Below are 21210 nucleotides of genomic sequence, written 5' to 3'. Positions count from 1 at the left end.
AATTTTCCATAAAACTTCCATTGTGACATTTTACTCAGAGAATAACTTCTTAGTTGTCACACTTTCTAATACCTTGAGAAATGTGTAAATTATGCCACAGTAACAAGTTTAAACATTTCATTCATCCTACCAGCACAATTGAGCCTGTTAACTGCTGGGTTCACGCTGGAAGGTGTTCTGCTAGGATTTCTTTCAGCCACTCCGGTAACTTCAATGGACTGTTGCAGTGTTTGCACGGAAAGCACAGTTCAGATAATTTCACACTCAAAATTTTTCAGGCCTCATACCAACAAACCACTGAGGATGATACACATCAGTCCTTTGGTGGGTCTAACACCATTGCCAGGCAATTCACAGGTGTTGAAGAAAAGGAACAACTCAGCCCAGGCAATTTGAGCTACAAGAGAGGATAAATTGATTCCTAAAACTATGTTTTTCCTCTCGTCCTAGAAGCAACATCTTTGACAGAAACACATATAGAAATCACACAATGACAAAAATTGATACCCCTATGAATTCCCATCAACTCAGATGGTTGTAGGACAAGCCAAAACAACCACATCTTCTTGTGTCTGTCTAGCAATGCAAAATTCCTATAAGAGAGGAGAAGGGATAAAAAAAGGGAAGAGACATTCATCCTCGTACACTGCAATAAAAGATGACAGGCTTTCCTCTTAGAACTAAACATTTTCACTGAGAACGAATAACAATACCATATGCCATGCAGGAAGGAGTAACACAGCTGTTGTTGGAGACAGACAGCGTGTAGATTTATGGAGAATCTAAGAAGAGCAACTGTTGGCTTCCAGGCGGCAATACGGCAGAACTGATGCTCCCCAGGCCCTCACTCAGAGCCTGCACCATGTAAGATTTTCCTGGCAGATCCTGAATTCCTCAACATTGAACCAAACCATGTCTCCAGGAGATTCGTGCTCTGGAGAGAAAAGGCCCAGCATACCTCTGCTTTCCTTGTTCCTCTTGAACAGGCCATTAGTGTGTAAAATTGTTGATTTATTCACTGAAAAGGACCAGGCCCAGCTAAGAGCTAGTCCTCAGCAGGAATCCAGCTCCCAGGATAAGTTCCACTGAAATAACCATCAGCTTCTGCTGGAGTTACACATTAGCACATGGCAAAAAATAAAATACAGCATGTGAGTGAAAGATGCCAAGTTTAGGACCCTTCTTTTTACAGATCACATGGAATCTTTCATTTCACCAAATATCAGTTGCTGAGCACCTATAGCAGCTCAGCTGTCATCATCTTCCTAGAGGAGGTTGACATGAACAGTTTTGGGCTCATAATTTACTCATGAACAACACAAACCCTGACAGATGATAGGAAATTCATGACATCTGCTAATCCAGAAGAGTCCTATAGGATTAGCCTTTCCTTTGTGTTTATTGATCTACAAAATCACAACTCCTATCAAGTCAGCCACAGAACTGAGAGGACAATTAGACTTTTTTCAAACCCCAATTTTAATATTCAGTTATATCACCACTGAAACAAAAAGCCTCTTCCCACACCTTACACCAGTGTGTGTGTCAGACTTAACATTTCTGGTGAGATGAGAAAGAAATACTATTTTAATAAAACAATTTTATTGTAAAAGACTCAAATGTCTCCAGATGTGGTGCAAAGAACATTCATGAAAAATTTGGGGTATGTAACAGGAGAAAGCAATTGACTGAACATTTAGGGATAACAGTGACAGCTCAATGACTGATGCCCATCATTACAGAGAGACTAATACAAGTGATTTGTCATAAGAACTCCAACCTGTTCACTCTGCCATTCCTGTAGACTCAATTGTGGTAGAATCCAGCCCTGAATACTTTATCTTAAAACACATCTACCAGTAGTAGCGTTATTTGTCTTGGCAGATACTAGAGCTTATGCAAAAAGTAGAAGGCTTACCATGTGAAATATGAGGCAGTAATGCAAAACACATATGGAACAATAAGAGAAAATACTAAAATAATAGAATTTAATATAGCTTAATCTTATGTACACTAGATGAACGACAGATACCTCATTAGCAATTTCATATTAGTAAACACAGCATGAGAAGAGACCATACCTTTGCTTTATCTGAAAAGGAAAACATTCTACTTATTTTTTTTCTGCTCTGCATGCATTTCATTTCCCAAAATGCAACCAGGCGTGCATTACATACAAATTTCATCCTGCTTCCCCGGTGTACAGCTGCCATGAACATTCTCTAGCGCTATGCAGAAGCCTTATGGAGTGAAAGGTGTTGGGGACAAGCCGAATCTGAGTCTATGTGCCATATTTTCAGCAGAGTGCAGCTTCAGAAACGTTACTGGAAAGAACCAACTGGGAATTGATGCCGTTTTAAGTAGCAAGCAGCTTTTGGCAGCCAAAAAAAAGGGCAGTGTGTAATGATGAGAGAGCTGAAACAAACAAACTTTATTTAAGAAAAAGCAGCGTCATTTCTCTTCTAGAACGATACCGTACGTGGTTTATACTACAGTGTCCCGTGCTAGCTGACTCAGACACTAACAGGCAAGCAAAGGAGACATGGAGTGCATCACGCTTCCTGCGTCAGCTGCACTGCACTGACACAGGCTGGAAAACACACAGCACGCTCTCGGGACATACATGGAAAAAAAAAATAAAATAGAAACAAACAGAACATGGATCCATAGTGCCACAAACCTTCCGGCTCTGTGTTCTCTTTGAGGTGCACTTGCTTCAGTGGGCAGCAGAAGATTTCGTGACACTTAGCACAAAAAGGGGACTCTTTTTTCTTTAATTCCGCAGATTGGATCGAATCTTGCCGTAACATAATGTACTCCTGTGTGCCAGGGGGAGCGTCATCCATAACTGTGGTCACCACATAACAAAATGAACTCAAGTTAGAGCTTGAGGAAAGCAATCTAGAGAATCAAATCAACTACATAATGTCAGGGTAGGGGGAAGAGAGGAGGGAAAGAAAGGTTCATAGGAAGGAAAATATAAACTTTAAAGTGTAAAGTATGTTGGTCGTGGTGGTAGAAGGGTGGGAAGGAACATTTACTTTTATAAACAACGCTTGTCATAAACATCAACACTTTATACTGTTTCATGCAGCTTTAATAAATAGAATAACACCGTGCTCCAAAAAGCAACAAAGTTCCCTTCTATGTCTTTGCTTTATTCTCCTACAGCACCTATATCTATTCTGCATGCAGATTAAGAATTAAAAAAACAAAACAAGCATGCTTTTATGGCCTAGCCATTATCAATCTCTACATTAACATCAGTGAGTAAACATTCCACATGTGCAGGTAATGCAGCATCAGTGTATCTATTCCCCAAAGTATGAGAAACATGCCTTTATCAGGACACATAATTACACACAGTTCCTTAGAGCAAGGATGATAATTCAATGACATTTGACTTGATCATCATTTTCAACTGGATAGAAGAATAAATGCACAAAGAGAAAGCACATTAATCCTTTTGATGGTTTTCTTGTAAAACAGCAAGTAATTTTTAAAGTTGATCTTATAAATCAATAGTGCCATTAATAACATAAATGATACGCAGTCTAAAATGTTTTCTAAATGGGGTCAGACTATTAAATGGCAAAAAGATAAAATATGTGGCGTACAGAAAGCTCCAGCTACCTCAAAGTATTACATTACCAGAAGGAATTGAAACACTTTCCTACTATCTAAAAAATGAAGCCTTAATAACAGAGATAGTGAGATTCCTCAGCTCACAGTTTTAAGGCACAGATCATCTCACAAGAACAAAAATTAAATGCTTTTTCAAAAGACAGTCTCTAACCATCACTAGTTATTTACAGCATGATGCAGAGATATAAAAATCACAGCCAAAACCAAGACCTATGGCCAAAAAAAAAAAAAAAAAAAATCCAAGAATTAGGAAAATAAAAATCCAATAATGAGGAAAGTAACTATTAATAGGTTCACAGATGCACTAGTATGCATTAGGTAAGTTTATTTGGTTCTCAAAATGTTGGCCATTAATTCTAACAATTTAACTGCTTCCTAAATATCTGTGAAGGTATAACCACTTCAAAAACCTGTCACATTTAAACATGGATCCCCTCAAACAAATAATAGCCTCTTGCATTTTCATGCACTTGATTTTTTTCTCTAGTAAGAGTCATATTTGATGAAAAACTCAACTTGACAGTGTTTCTATTCAGAGTGGGCAGTCACCTTCTTTCAAGACCTCATTAATCCACTGGAGAAACTTCATACCCTGGCTGTTGTTGCTTCATTAGACCACATACAGCATCAGTAATATACACTAATAATCTATACAAGACGTCATTAAAAGCGATGCATGGGCTAATAGGAAAGCACAACTGGTTCAAAAAAGAGCAGCAGGTCAATGGAGTACAAGGTCTGTGTTGCCATATAATTACATCCTCAGCAATACCAGTTTTATTTTGGCTTGTGGGAAGGGTATGGATGTGCAAACGAAACGTACTGACAGCCTTGAGACTGAAGGGCAATGGCTTGGAGTAATCACTAAGAGTCAACATCCAAGACCAACAAGCCCTGATGGGTCACTCCTCCAAAAAGCCACCATGCAGGAAAGAAGGAGCTACTGGTGACCACCCAAAGGTATGGCAAAGGAACATGCCAAACAAGAGCTGTTTGGCACTGAGCTGTGATTTTTTTGCCTCTGTAAGCTCACAGTGTGCAGCATCTGCAAACCAACACCACAGACTGATCCCACTCATCAAGTATTTGTCAAATAGCTGCTTGACATCACTAGGGAGGCCCAACCCTGTCTCAGGCAACTTCACTAAGGTGCAGTAGATACAACTGGTCCTTTACCAGTCACCTACATGATCATATCACCACCTTCACACAGAGTTATTTAAATGTGAATATACCACACCTTCTACCAGTGAAGAACATGGCAAAATCAACAAAAGCACATCTGTTGTTACCAGACCCAAGGACAGCAGGTGTAAATGAGTCTTGGTTTTGAGGGCCATCGTAGCACTGACATCTGGAGCAAACCCCAGGAACCACAGCAATAATGCAGCCTTAATGCTGGAATGATGTATGGATAACTTAATTGATGTCAGTGTTCTGAAGGAACAGCTAAAACCTTTTCTTAACATGATGAATGGCCTCAAGTCAGGCTGAGAATTTATTACAAAATGAGGAACACCCCCTGACCCCAGCGCGTCCTTTCCCCTGCTATGATGACAGCCAGACACTCTCATGGAGCCACTGAAATCACAGCTGCAGGACCTCAATTACAGGCCCCAAGAACCAATCCACAGGCAAATTTCAACTACAGGAATCTAATGTAAAAAACATTAAAATCTTGATCATGTTCAATTTCTGATGACTAAAAATAATCAGTGCACAACCACAAAAAGATCATTATTAAATAACTGGGAACAAGCACTTTAAAAAAGGGAGACATATCCTCAGGAATCTGCTATGACTTTGCTAATGGGATAAACCCCACATTTATGATACATCACAGTAGGAGAGAAACCATAAGTTTTAGGGAATTAACAGAAATCCAAGGCAGTATTTACACACTGTGCTATGTGGAGCAGAGGGCACTCTTTGTACTCAACTCTTCCCACCATTGCAGACTCTAATTGCAAGACCTATGATATTCTTACACTGCTCTGTGTAATGCACAAATACAACCATGAGAAGCCTGGCAGATGCTCAGCTTCACCCCATCATGTGGATGCTGTCCTCGAGAGCAGTTAGAAAAAACCTTGACTGAGGCACATCTACATTTCCTTGACCACCTTCCTGAAGGCAGATGTGTAACCATCGTGCCAGCCTCCAGTCTTCAGCTACATCTCTGTTGTTGTATTTCAGCAGCTAGTTATCTCTTTTTCGTTTCATCCTAATGTACTCCCAATCCTCATGGGTAGAACACCTCAGTGCTCTGCATTCCCATCTTCCCCTGAATAAAACAGGGACAAGACTGTGATGGACACAGGTCATTAACATACAGCTAAAGAACTTGTATATTCTTAGAAGGGAGATGATAAACAAATGCTTCATAGCTTAAAAAAAAAATCAAATATTTTTTCTCCCCCCCTACAATTTGATGGAGACCAAACCCACAGCAAGTGTGCATACATGAGAGGAATTTGTTTAGCTGTAAGTATAAAACAGCTGCAGTAACTATTATGTTTCCTACATCAAAACATTCTGCTTGCTAAATATCACCCTGTGGCATATTCTTTCATTTAAATAAAATAATAATAATTGCATTAATAAAAACTTGCCGCCAACAAGCCGGTAGGAAAAAAAATCCTACTTCCTATGAGCTTTATTGAGAGAAAATGATCTTTAGGATGACTGCCGGCACCAGGATGTTTTTCGAGATAAATTCAAACATGTTTACTTTATATAAACACACCAGCTAAACAATCTGCTGGATTGTGTCTTTCTTTTATGTCCAACTGCATTTTAGTCCCATCTAGAATTGCCAGAAACCATAACATCAACCTTGTCCATAGGCCTTGGCTCGGGTTACCAACTAAATAATCTTTGATGTAATTCAAAGTTAAATAAAGCTGTAAAGAAACATCTTTCTCCCTCAGTTTTACATGGACAGGCTTCAGCTCTGTTAACTAAAGGCTGTAGGAACCACAGAGTAAATAAAATCCAGGCAAAACAAATCCTCACGTTTCTGTTAACTATTGTTCTTGTATGTATGACACTATTTAACACAAAAAATATACTTCCATAAATCCATTCCCTCCTTGAATGAACTTTGCATGTTATTACCTGAAATGTGAATTTCCTTCCTCCTTCAGTTCCACAGCTTTTCATAGTCTGGTTAGTTTTACATGCTGTGAGCCCCTGGATACTTATACTTGCAATAAATTAGTTTTCTTGGAATTTTGGAAGGACTGAAGTTATGGCTCTACACTAGAGCTTCAAGCCACGGAGAGCACTAGAGTGCCTCTTAAATCCTGCATCCACGAAGTGAAGACAATCCCTTTTCTCTGGCACAAAGGAGCAAGCTGCAAAAAACCCGTTCCCCAAAATTACTCTTTTTGGAAAAATTGGAGCAGCAGTACAAGCCTCCCCACTGCTGCCTGCCTGGCTATGCTAGGACACAGGACAGTGATGCTCACTGAGCACCTCCCTCATTCTCTGCCTCCTCCATACACAGAAAGGAAACAAAGGTCATAAATGAGGTTACCCAGACCCCTGAGGCTGTTTGGAGTTCTGTAGTAAATATTTTTTTTTCCTTTTAGGGGAAAACATTGGGCTATCAATTGCTTTCAGCTCCTCACAGGAACGAAATTAAAAAAAAAACTCTCCAAAATAACTTACTTCAAGAGATTGCCTGCAGGAAGGGAAGGGTGGGAAAGTGAGGTATTTTTCTGTAATAACATTTTCCCAGTTGAGAGAGCTGATGAAAAGCTCTCCAGTATACATGCAATAACAATTCCCTTTGCTTCTTTTCATCACTTCTTTGTTTCCACTCTAATTTATCCCAGTTCAGGTGTGATATCTGTGTTAGCCACCTGAACAACATAATAAACTCAGGGTGCAAAAATACTACAAGCTAATCAAAAAAACCCCAAAAGTCTATTCTGGTGTTCTAATACACTCAAAACCCCTTAATGACAACACAGTCTATCTGTACCATTAGCTATCCAGCTTTGCCAAAATCTTGATGAAGTAGTCTTACCAAACAGCCCTGGCACTTCTGCATTGCTCAGAAATCTTATTTTCAGCTTGCAGCTGTGTGCTCACGACTTAGAAGTCTGGTTGACTCTAACTTGCAGTTTTCACAATGAAGACAGATATCACATGAAGCACAAGCAGCCAATTCTCTAATTTTTATTCAGAGTAAGCCATTTCTGGAGTCCCTCCTTTTGCACCACTCCTTTTCCCCCAGTATATCACCAAAATCAGGCACCACACCAGAAACACACCAGCTCATTCCAAATTTTAAAAAAAAAACAACAAACAAACAGCAAAAATACTTTCTGAAAAACACAGCTTTCTTTAGATGATATTTCAAAATATAAACTTCACTTAAAATAAACTTTCATTACCCCTGGAGGCTGCTGCTGGATGGGGTCCGTGACAGATGACAGCGACAGCCCAACTCCTTCACTCCTCTCACTTGGAAGCAGTGCCTGGTCTTTTGTTCTCAAACCAACACTATAAATTTCCTCTATGGCAACTATTTCTCTGTGCTTATTTTTGAACTGATATTAAAAGGACAGTTTTACTGCATAAAAAAATAGAGCATAAATTATGAGATTGACAGTAGTTGTCTCTAAGAGCTCAGATACTTGGGGAAGCAAAGTCCTTCCTCAACAGGGGGCTTTTGCTACTTGAACTAATGATTTTTCAAACAGATGATCTAAATTAGATTGCAGTTGGTTATTAGAAGTTGAGGCTTTTGGGACTGAACAGTATATGGCCCAAGAGCTCTTTTCTATGGTTGGTGGGAAAGGGAGGGTAACTTCCTATTTATGTCACAAATGTCACAGGAATATTTAAAATTCCCCACTGATGTCCAAGTAATACTCCTTATGGTAAAACCAACATCCCAACTCCTGATGGGATATTTGTGTTTATTCCCAAACACCTATATAGCCAGCTGCAGCCTGAAACTGAGCATTTCCCCACCTCTAGGGAAGGTTCTCCATCCCACATCAAATACAGGGCTTGTTGGTTGTATTGATTTTGTTACCCCAGCAGTAGCCACAGCCAGCCAAACTACAGCTTGAACCTTGTCCAAACAGCCCCAAACTGCTACAAAGGCTGCAGCACAAGCACCCTCAAAGATTTCTGCCAAACCCTAAAGCTACTTGGGGGCCTCATTCCTAGATGGAAAGGAAACAGTGAACAGAAAAGTCTTCAAAAGTCTGTATGAGTAGATGAAATGCTACAGTCCTACTCCCAGGGCTTGGTCAAGCAAAGCAGGACATTCAATATGGTTCATCAAGTGCAACACCTTCACTGTCAATAAAGTAGGAACAAACTTCACTGAAATCTCTTGCAGTTCATACAGAGGTGGATTTCTCCTCTTCAAGACAGCACTCCTCCCTGCTTTAGATAGATTGCTCATAAATATTTCACAGTCCCTTCCAATACAGCCAATGAAATCCTTATTAGACAACCAGGAATAATATAGTGAGCCAAAATGATATGGTTAAAACCTACTTTAGGCAAAATATTTCATGTTGAATTAATTCTTCAGATTTGCACAGTCCCACCTTCACACAGACCCACTCTCACATCAGTGAATTTCTACCATGGTTTTAGATAGTCATTTATTTTCTGATTTGAAACCACTTTCCTTGTGAAACATTTTCATTTTTTAAACAAGAAACTATTGTCTAGTGATCAAAATTGAAAGCTGACAGCTCTTTCAAACGTGTTTCTTTCAATATATGTAGGAATTTCTAAACTTTGACCTGCTGAAAAATTCTGAAATTCGCTCTCTTTGGTCAACCACACAGAATATTTTTTTTCAGATCTTCCAAAAATATTTGCACAGAACACTCCCCTTGACCTAAAAGAGTAATTGGATTAACTGCTAGCAGTAATAGGCTGTTATTCTCTAAAAAGGCTAGCCAAGATAAGGCTGCATTTAGATCTTTGTGCATAATAAAGACAATGACATCCAACATAAAAAATTTGTTGATAAATGCTGCTAAGAATGCCTCTCCTCTTTCCCCTGTGGAAATGGCACTAACATTTCTGCACAGAGCCTTATTTCCTAGCTATTCCAGTACCCTTCTACTGCCAAACAGCCTTTGATTAACTCTAATCTGACCATTTTTCAGTGATGCAGCTATCTGTAACTGTGACCTTATTGTGCCCACATGCAATGAAGGGAATAGAAGGCCCAATGTGAAAACCAGACCCACTTCTTATGAGATCTGCTGACTCCCTGGGGCATGAGATATGGATGTCAAGAGAAAGCTTCCTACTCTGGTACAGCCCTCAAATTGATATTTATTATTGATTTACTGATTTTGTTTTAAGTAGGCAGCGATGAAGTTGCAACGAGAAATCCAAGGGCAATCAAGAGAGACTTCAGGGCTGTGGGATGACTAGTTAAGGGATCAGGAGCACAAGAAGTGTTCTCCACTGTCCCTCCAGTTGCAGGGAATAATGAAGGCAGAAACAGGAAAAGCCAGCATATCAATACTTCACTCCAGGCCTGGTGTCAGCAGCAGAATGTTGTGCCAGTGGAGGTTTAGGTTAGACATTAGGAAACATTTCTTCACCAAAAGGGTTGTTGGGCATTGGACTCAGCTGCCCAGTGATGAGGTTCAATCACCATCCCTGGAGGGATTTAAAAGATGTGTAGAAGTGGCAACTGGAGGCATGGTTTAGTGGTGAACATGGCAGCAATGGGTTAATGGTTGGGCTTGATGATCTTAGGGGTCTTTTCCTACTTAAACCACTCTGTGATTCTTAGAGCTTGGTTTGGGAGAACTGCAGTTTTCTCTCCCGATGCTGCGAAGCAGTGCTGTCAGCCCTCTGCATCTGAGCTGTGATAAAGAGCTCATCAAGGGGTAAGTAACAGCCACCATTTACTCTCCATTGTGCAGACCCACCACCTTTCCCTTTCCAGCCATCAGAATCTGTGGGTTTGCTATGCAAAACATGTGCCCACACTTCTTTAGACTCCGCAGCTCAGTTCACTCCTTTGCCGTGCTTGCCCTGAATGAATGAATATTGCTTCCCTGCCTCTTCCAAGTGGTTTCCTGCTTTTCCCATCTGCTAAAATAAATGCAAGCTGGCTGCTTTCCAAACAGGTGGGTTGATCCATGCACCACAGCAGACAAGATAGTAATTTACAGTGTACTATTCCTTTCTCTAGAGTGTGCATATGAGGAGAAACAGGCACACAGAGCAGCTTACAGCAGAGCTGGGAGCACACCAGAGGGTTTCTGGGGACCCTTCTAGAGAAGTAGAGGCTGGCTGACACACCAGGACCTGCTTGTCCAGCTGCAGAAGCTAAGCCATCCAAGTTGCACAGCACCGAAAATGCTGGTTCTTCAGATCAAGCTGTGGCTGCCACCTAATGCATCAGCCCACAGCTCGTGGATCAAACATTCCTTTTTCTGCTCCAACAACACAAGGAAGGAAGCCTTGTGGAATACAAGAGATGGACAGAAACTCTGGATGGGAATAGGAGTTTGCTCAAATCCCTTACTGACTCCTGTCTATCACAAAACCCACACTGACCAGCTCACAGCAGAGAGTATCTCAGTGTCACACATTGCACAACAATGAACTTACAGTCTTCATTGACAAAGTTTGGGAGGAAAAGCAAGGAATGTTGCTGTTTCTAAGAGAATATCCTTGCAGTGTGATGAAAATCAGGCATGCAGACGAGAATGTTCCAAGAGAACTGCTGGAAAGGTCCAGGGATGAGTGGGAAGCTAACAGTTCAGAGAGCTTTGGAGAGCTATAGTATGCTGCTTATGAAATATTAGAATGCTCTTGTGCATCATAATTTTAATAAGAATTTAATTATTAATGTAGCCCCATTTGGAGCTAAGAGAAAGTTTCAAATGATAAGGGAAGTCAAGAGAAGTGGGAATGCCTGTACTTTTTTATTCCTATTTATGCAGCATCTATTGAAACAGCTGGGCTACAAAAAGAGACATAACTTCCCTAGTGCTGGGAAGAAAAAAAAAAAAAAACCAACCAAAAATACAAAGAAAAAAGTAAGAAAAAATCAGAATCCTCTGGGAGGAGAAAAACAAGGAAAAGTGGCCTGAAAAAGGCAACAAAATAATCAAACGACAGACTGCATGCTCCCTGGAAATCTGAAAGGATCAGCCATACCTCTTGGGAGCAGGAGATGAGCAGCAGTACAATAAGAGTCTGCTTCAGAGATTCGCTACTGTTGCAGCTCTTGGGCATTTCACTTGGAACAAGCAGGCAAGAACAGAAGCACCATTCATGAAAGGACAGGTGACACCTCCCAATGATTTGCCTCATTTACTAAGGATTAACAAAAGGAAGGACGTAAGAAATTGAGTGTTTTAAAATTCAAACTCATTACAGAAAGAGATGTTCTGAGAAATAGCCTCAGAGGAGATATTTCAAAACAAAGCATGGAAAACTAATCAGCAGGACCAAAAATCCTCAGTGTGCCATGGAGAGGTGCACAGTGTGTTCTCAAGGCCCTAGGAAGCAGCAGAACTCTGTACACTGCTCTGGATCAGAACCCCTGCCCAAAGAGGCACATGGTTCTGACCAGAGCTATGTACACAGCTTTCAGATGAACAGCAGAAAAATCCTTTCAGAAAAGACAAAACAATAAATCTAACTTAACCTGAAATATTCCTCTCTATTTTAAGAGTGGAAGTTCCTTGCAACAGGTTAAAGGTGAAGCTTATACAGACAGGGTCACTATATACAAACACACATGTACACAAAACATTTCATTTTTAAAACAGCCAAATGAAAGGTTGCAATATTTTCTCATATTCTTTTCTTGGAATAAAGCTGTAGTTAAATTCACCTCCATCCATAAGAGATCTTGCATAAATCACTTGTTGAACACTCTCAAAATTTTCTCAGCAAGTTCCAGCACCCTTGAAAAATACTACTCAACTGTAGCCTCAATGGAGTCATTGACACAACCAAGAGAAACCTCTGCCTACACAGCCACTTTCTATTTACCAGTGTGTTACACACTGCAGGAGCCACTGCTGGAACAGCTTTCCCCAGCCCAGTTCCCAAAACTGTGACTGAATAATTCACATCAAATAATCTGATAATCAGTCATCTCTTTTTTCCCCCCCATCTGGCCCATGAAGTGTTAAGTCATTATATCCACTTGGAGAGCCTATCGATGGAGGATGATGTGCAACAACACTCACAATATCGCATTTCTGCTCTCCTGAAATAAAAGGGCTGCATTTCAGAAGCCTTCACTTGACACAGGTTTAGAAATTGTATTTGAAGGTATTTTCCCCCTCTCTGCACTTCTCTAAAGCACTTCTCTCTTATTTATTTCAGACCCGACACAAATCCATGTGCAATTACACAGTGTACCTACAACACACTTGCTGCACATACACAGAGGGATTTCACTTTTCACTGTTAATCAATTTAATCAGCACTGAACCAAATTAACAGAAGATTAAACTACTTGTTTTTCTGTTACTGTCCACCTTAATGACCACGCTTGCAGAGCCCAGCTACATGTTCTGTATACTGAGATCTTTCTCAACTACCCAACAACTTTCTCGTGCACACTATTGTGATACTTCCACATATCGGGCAGCACATCTGCCATATACTGGAGGCCTAACTGCATCAGAATTGCAAAAATTTTCATACAGTATGACTTTAAATTATATTACTTAAAGCAGTAGCTTTCAATTCATTGAGACAGTTGCTGCACCATACAACAGACAAAGCGAGAGAGGTGATCAGCGCTGGGTCACAGGCTGCAGGAAGGACTTCACCACCTTGCTGTGAACAGCAAATGTGCAGCAACTTGGCTAAAAAACATCGACCTGATGGATCAGGGAGCATGTGAGGATGACATTCACTGCCCAATTTTATTAGCCTGAACAGACAGAAGCTTGCAGCAAAAAATGGAGCAAACTTCACCTCAGCAAGCATGAAACTACCAGCTAGCTCCTCCCTCTCCAAGGGGACTCTGCAGGGAGATGTCCTGGCAGCTCTCTTCTCCCCACCCTGCACATGGGAGGTGGATGAGCAGGACCTTCTTGCTTCCAAAAAACAGAGAAGCCAGACTCCCCCACGTACACACAGACTGGTAGTGGTACCGAGACAGGCTGTGTAAGCAGAACATGACAAGATTTCTTTGTTCCTCTGACTGTTTTAAGCTGCTTTTGCTCAGACAGGAGCACCGATGCCGCACAGCCGCTTAATTCACTGAGCAGGTGTGCAAGCAGTGAGGGAAGATAAACTCCAGAAGCTGCCATGGGTGTAGCTTAGAGCACAATCACAGTGATGTCTGTGTGTGCATGGAGATGGCTGTGCACACCCCCAGAACAGAAAATGCACTGGCACAGTAGACCTCATACCAAAGGAATTTCAATCCTATGTGTTTGCATACTAGCAAAAAGGAGTTAAAACCCAAGAGGTACTGTGCTTAAGCCAGACCAAAAATAACTCAGATCAGTGACTCTGGCCCAGCAGATCACTGGTCTGCTCAAAACAGCCCAGCCAAGGCCAACATGTCGTGCAGTTGTTCGTGACTGAGTGACGCGCTGTCACCAATGGGAAGGGCACAGTGACAAGGTCATAATAAAGAAATGAAATTTAGATCATTTACAAACCAGCACAGATTTCCACACAACTTAGCATGAAATTCAGATGCTTCTAGTGGTGATCTCCATGCTCAGGCTGTTGCTCCCTGAGCTTGCCCAGCTACCACCCACTACCAGCCAGGGGAGATGGCTCTGCACCGGGAACTTCTACGATGCACATACACATGCACACGTAAATGCTCAAGCTGCAGTGCACTACTTGGAATTAACTTTTCCAGAAATCAAAAGGCAAAATGATCAAATACGGCTGTTCTGTTGAAGCAGAAATGACAGTGGAGTTTATCGCCTTTGTGTATTTTTATACCGCATTGCATAATATGCTCGCGCTGATGTTCAGCACCGTAAATGACATAAAAAACAACCCAAGGCAGCAAGCACAGGAGAGCTCTAAGAAAAAAATCATCACATTTCACATTCCAGTGCACGAAGTAAATGCTGCAGTCCTCTAGCTTACAACAGTCTATCAAAGTTAGCAAAGACAAATGTGTATCTTAGAAAAAAGACATTGTTTCAACACTGAGCTATAAATTAGTTTCTAGTGTTTAGGATGTAAGAAGTGGTCTTTATTTTAGCAGAAGAAAAAGCCACTCTTTTCCAACTAAGGACATTGCATACTGCATATTGAAGCTGGGGAGTTGCCTCTGGGTATACCACACTCACTTTTTTACTGCTTTGAAATCATATTAGAGACAAGTCACTATTTGTATCATTACCGTATTTATGCCTACTGGGCCTTTACATAGCTCAAAGTAAATTAAAACATTTATTCTGGAAGTTGATTCAAAAACTTTAAAACATGGAAAAGACTCTGCTGTTGTAAATGTCCAGAACTTGTGAATTCATACCAGCTCCAGCTGAACAACAAAAAAAAAAGATCAAGAAAAGCTCCAGAGCAATTTGCAGCTGCTGAATATTTGGCCCATACAACTGTCAAAACAAGTGCTCAAGTACACAGGGCCTGCAAACCCTCATTACTGAGCACTGAGCTGCTCTGGACAGTTCAATTTTGCAAACCCTGTTCTCAGCAGTATTTGCACAGTTCCTAATCACCAGTAGCAGGAGTCCTTCTATTGCTTCTTGCCCTGTATGCCACACAAGCAGCTACAGTATTTTTAATATTAGCCCCCACAACTCCACTTGCATCTTAAGTGACTGCTGGAAAACTCAAAATGAATTTTTAAAGGCTTCTCAAAGAATTCTTTTAAGAAACGAGGTCTTTACTGGTTGCAAAGAAACCACCTTTCCTCTTACTTTTAAATTTACTAATCTGTAACTTCCATGCTACCAATGTACTCTGTGCTCCTGAACTGAAAATCTAAAGAGCATTTTGCAAAATTTTATTAGCATTTTAGTCCACCTTTATCTATTAATTTCACACCAGATGCATAACTGACACAGGTTAATGTGCTCGTTGTTGCATGCACCTGATTGGCAACACATAAAGGCTGCAGATGAAAGATGTCCTATCCCACCCCCCAACAGGTCCTACCTGTCTTAGTCTTTTGGGATCAAATCCATGTGAAGCCCTCTCTGGATGGAAGAAAACAGTGACTGTGAGCTGCTTCTCTTTGTCCTGAACTGTCATGCAGATGTGGGATTGTGGCTGTCCTGACTGCCTGTGGATCTCCAGGCTGCTAAACACAATGATCAGAGATGACTCACTGTCACTCTCACATACATTAAATGGCTCTGTCAATTTTCTGACTTGAATTATTGCTGTAATTGTTGTGTCTCACAGCTGAGGAGCTGACACTAGGGTTGACTCAACCAGCAGAGGCTCCCACAGCCGTGCTGGGTCAGGCTGTTCATGTCACTGGGGCTCAGACCCTGCCCTTACCCAGCAGAAGTCATTCTCTCCCACCAGGTAAGACAACAAAAGAGAGCTTCCCTTGGCCATAGCTGACAATTAAGTGCTGAAGTTTCTCTCCAGGAATGTTTTGCATATCATATATTAATAGAGTCTGACTAACAGCTTTAACTTCACATCATGTCTAGACAAAGTGTCCCGCTGTGGGCAGTAGCCTGGAAGGGCACTTGAAACAGCTGTGGGTGAACAAAACATAAGCTGTGTCAAGAACTGACAGGTTGTATGTACACTGCATCCCATTTATTTATACTCCAAAAAGTGAAAATACTGGGAATTTTACTGAAGTTTTAGGCAGAAATAGGCCAATCCCCCAGGTTGGTCAGTAAAACAGGGAAAAGCCATATTTTCCCAAAGTTAGACTCAAGAAGAATTTCTTCACTGAAAGGGTGGTTAGGCATTGGAACAGGCCACCCATGGAGGGGGTGGAATCACTATCTCTGGAGGTTTTCAAGGAAAGACTGGATGTGGCACTCAGTCCTCTGGTCTAGTTGACAAGGTGGTGATTAGTCAAAGGTCGGACTCCACGATCTTGGAGGTCTTTTCCAACCTTATTGATTCTATAATTGTATGAGAAGTTGTGGACACCTCACCTCTGGAAGTGTTCAAAGTCAGGATGAACAGGGCATTGAGCAACCTGGCCTATGGAAGGGTGTTGGAAGTAGAGGATCTTTAAGGACTCTTTCAGCCCAAACCACTCTATGTCCATCTCTCAACCACCCAGAACAAATGAAACAAATGAAGTAGCTAAAAGCTCTACATTAGCTTTTTAAGAGCAAAAATGTAAACAGCCTCTCTCGAGTCCAGGTGTACTCAGCAGTGTCCATCTACACCCTGGCTGCACTCTGACAATACAACTCCCCTCAAGCATTCACCAAAAACTCCTTAGCACCACATACTCCGTGCAGGAAAGTGACAGTCAACACACAGCAGCAAAGCACCACAGCTGAAAAACCACAGTAAAACTGATGCTGTAAACAAAGAATGCACAGTAAACTATTTATAGCCCACTAGAGAGTCTCTACCAGTTCTCAGCAACTTCAAGTGTTTGCTTGCCCTTGCCACTTACTTGTTAGGTGAACACTGCATCTAGATGTAAAATTGCATCACTGCTTCCTTTCATTTAAATGATCTGCTTAAATTGAAAGCATTTAACTCCCTTTCAGTGTCTTTTATTATGCTCTAACACGCTGTTGTGTGATTACAGCGTTAAATATTTACTTGACATTATCTTGCATCTGGCAAATGTATTCTGATACTCCCAAGCAAGTCCCATGCAGGATTAAGTTATCCACTGGTCTTTGCACAGTTGTGATGGATCCCATTTATTTTACCACTGCAATTCTCTCTGAATCATGTCTGCAAAGTCTAATGAGTTTTCCAACAATTCTGTTATGACAGATGAGATTTGCAGAAACCAGACTAATTTCTAAGTTTCTATAGAAGTTAAGACTTTTTCTGCCTCCATTAGGATTTCTCAGTTTCTCTGCTATTCAGACCCATACAAAGGCTGGCTGTTACTCTGTTAGTGCTGTCAATTTGTATGCACCTTCTCAGTTCATTCTCTTTCTTACTGTTAATTAACTATTTCATATTGCAAATTCCCATTTTTAAAGATAAGGTGCTGTTTTCACAATAGCCCTGTAAATGAATTATTATAACTATAACACATTCATAAATAACACATTACAAGACTTAAAATACGTATTTTTTTACAGCTGCTGCAACCCTAGGTGGCCTACATGTAGTAGAAATTGTGCATCCATGAAATTAAACTGAATAAAAAAATTAATTTTCAAAAGCTGAGTTCTCTGAAAAAGTTATTGCCTCTAATTCTTCTTGGTCAAATGTTATTTTCTTTCTGATGCTAAATTAGAATACTAAAATAAATAAAAATGACAGCCTCTGGGCAGGGAACTGAAGTAATGAAGAGCAACAAAATTCCACTGAAGGCCAGGCAATCACAGGGGTGGGAAGGAAAGAGGAAGGGGAAGGCAGGAGGAGGAAAAGCAAACCTATAAACCTGCTAATTAACCTGTGTCAGGATAGCAGCATTCTCAGGCAAGTCTTCAGTAAACATTCCAGAGTAAATTTCTCAATTAATTTCTTCATGGGTAATCACAGGCTGCTTTCCATGAACCTGATTAGTGTTCCAAGAAGCAGCCCATAAGCCTGCCCAGGAGCTCCAGGACACGTACATCTGACAGCCTGTTGTGCCCTCGAGTCCACGCCACCTCTCCATCCTTTGCAAGTGGCCCTGCAAACCCAGTGTGGGCAGGGCCAGTGCCCAGGGAGAAGCCCTTGACTGTGTCTTCTCCTCCCCAAAGGCAAGGTCTGGCAGAAGGAAAGGAACCACAGGAAAGGTTTTCCTTCCCTTCTGCATAGGGCAAGGGCAAAAAAAGGATTGCATGGGTCTATGACCACAGCCTCATGAGTTGTGAGAGGGGGCAAGAGATGGGCATAATGACACACAATCTATTCTCACTGCTGGCAGCAACACACCCACACTGAAAGCCAGGAACCTAAAGGGCCTCAAATGCAATGGGATACATCTTCAGGATAAGAATTAAAATACAAGGTCCTAACCTTCAATGATTTCTACACATTTTCAGAACTGGGAGGGCAAAATACCAAGTATGGTTCATCACTAACTGCTTCTCCACATTCCTTCCTCCTGGAAGAGGCAACAAATACAACTGTGCTTTGATTTGATGTCACCAAGCCTCCTGCAACTAATTAATGTGTGCAACAGTAACAAATAAAATCCTACTTCATTCTAAGCTTTGGTAGGGTTCTCATAGACCCATGAGAGCCAACAGGACTTTAATTTGGTCTCAGAGCCCACGTAAGGAAATCTGTCCAACTGATCACAATCGCAAAAAAGGCCAGACAAGGAACTGTGTGCCTTGCAGAGCCAGGCTGACCAGCACAAAAGGTCTGCACAACCTCTCCCCTTCCAGGGATTCAACACAGATGCTCCAGCACAAAGTCAAGAGAACGTTTTAAATGTTTTTATCACTTTGCTCTACCCTGATGGCTCAGGCTGCAGGCAGACTGCTCTGCATGCATTCCTACAGCACTGTACAGATGTTATTTTTCCCATTTATTTGCCATGAAGATTCTCTTCTAACAACAAAACGGGGAGTGGGAGGTGCCCAAGAAACAGCTTTTTCCATTTCTATAAAATTAAAAACTCAAAAGGACACTTCTTCTCTGAAGTTGCAATCAGATAAGTCCACATTTTTTGACCTTGCATTTAGTGAAACACTCTGTAAAATGTCTCCCTGGTTTCTCCTGAATGGCCTTTAAAACACTGGCAGTTGAGACTGCTTAGTCAGCACTACACATAAGAAGTTATTAAAACCTGAGCCTTAATAACTAATCTCTACTAGCCACTCATGCCTATCCCACAGGGCAGTAACACGACACGTAAGAGCTGTTCCCAGCACTGACTGCAGCACAGACAATGTTTAAATTTCCTTCATACCTAAACCAGCAAGATTTTAATTTTATTTTTGGCTTACTCTTCATCACAGGGCTATTAAGTCCTGGTCAGATAAGGCCTTTGCAGGGTATCCAAGGCTAAGTCACCTAAATGCACACCTCCAGCTCACAGCATCTTGCTGTTGCTGCTTCTGGCATATGGAGAGTTTAGATGAAAACAAACAAATACTTGGTAAAAACTATTCCACAAAAAAGCTGAATATTTATGGCTTGCACACAGAAACCTGACTGGCAAGTGAATGCTTCAGGTAGAGATAAAAGGAGTGACAGAAGAATAACTTTTATCTCTGTAGTCTACATTTAATGAAAGCATCAACATTTGCAGATGATTAGGGCCAATCTAAGTGCTTTGTTGTTCCTTTGTTGCAATTCTGAAGGGTTCAGACTTTATTCCTTTTCTTTTTTTTTTTTTTTCCTTCCCCCCATAGTTGCAACTAAATATAATTTTTGGCTTTGTAAAGACCTATTTCCATTTATAGAATCCAGATGACATGCTGGGGATGATATTTCCTAGCTGAGGCATCTGCCTCCTTGACAGAGGGAGAGATAATCACATTGGGTGAAACAGGCTCGGCATCTCTGACAAGCTTAAGATGTCAGAAATGAGAGTGTCGCGTCTTGTCCCTCTGGATATTTTTTCCTTGAGAAATTTAGCCCCATCTCATGTGAAATGCAGCCAGCTTGCAGTGCTGCTCTACCGCCGGCGACAGAGAGCAGGAGGGGGGAGGGAGGGAGGCAGGGGACCGTTTCACTTTTGAGGCTGCCACAGTTTCTATTTAATTGCTTGCTTATTTATTTAATTATGGCAGCGACAAGAACTTCTGGTCAAGCTGCCAGCGTGCTTTCCCTGAAACAATTCACTGCTCTGCAATTGCTTGTGCTGGACAATCCCCCTTCCCCTCTGGATCTTCACCAAGAGCAGACAAAGCACAGAGCAGCCTCATCTTCTTCTGCATCCCATCAAGAAGCAGCAAGATGTCACAGCTGACTGAAGCCACCTTGCCCCCAGGCAGAAGAGGCAGAAGGTCCAGGATAGGAAGGGTTTGCAAGGGGACTGAGTCTGAAGAAACATTTCCAAGCAGATTGAATCCTCAGATCCAAACAAATGCCCCCAAGACACATGTCACTGCCTCCCAGATCAGAACTAACAGCACTTGCCCCCTCCACACTGATTTAAATCCTGCTTTTTAATTTATAGATCAAATGTTCTGCAGTCACAAATCAAATTATGCTGATCAAACTAGTTAGATCAAGGTACTACTTTTCTTTTGAGATGGGCCATTTGATGCTGCAAAATGCCATCAAGTGAACCATTTTGAATGTAAATTCCTCCCCACAACTAATTTTTTCTTGCCAGATGCTGATGTAAATGTGCCAACAGATGTGCCACCTTCAGTGAGAAAAAAACAAGGAGGCTTTTTGAATTCAAGAATAACATTATGCCATAAGTGACTGCTCAATGCAGATGAGTGTTAGTATAAATATTTTAAGTAATGTTCACATGGGGATTTTTTACCAAGGAATGATGTTTTCCTTGAATTCATGTTTAAGTTACTGTTT

General features: G+C 41.2%; 1 protein-coding gene across 5 annotated transcripts in view; it reads right to left on the bottom strand.

The window, feature by feature from the left end:
- FGF13 (fibroblast growth factor 13) overlaps positions 1 to 21210 on the bottom strand; it is a 244743-nt gene that overhangs the window by 109463 nt on the left and 114070 nt on the right. For 4 of the 5 annotated variants that reach the window (XM_050310950.1, XM_050310955.1, XM_050310954.1 and 1 more), the window contains exon 2: positions 2681 to 2848. The exons of the other annotated variant lie outside the window; for it this stretch is intronic. In XM_050310950.1, coding sequence (XP_050166907.1) covers positions 2681 to 2848 — 168 coding nt within the window. The remainder of the gene's footprint in view (positions 1 to 2680; positions 2849 to 21210) is intronic. 5 annotated transcript variants of the gene reach the window in all.

The sequence above is a fragment of the Myiozetetes cayanensis genome, unplaced genomic scaffold, assembly GCF_022539395.1.
Source record: "Myiozetetes cayanensis isolate MyiCay16 unplaced genomic scaffold, myiCay2020 scf15, whole genome shotgun sequence".
In the NCBI taxonomy this organism is placed as follows: domain Eukaryota; kingdom Metazoa; phylum Chordata; class Aves; order Passeriformes; family Tyrannidae; genus Myiozetetes; species Myiozetetes cayanensis.
Note: the sequence above shows the minus strand (reverse complement) of the source record. Positions and strands in the feature narration are given on the sequence as shown.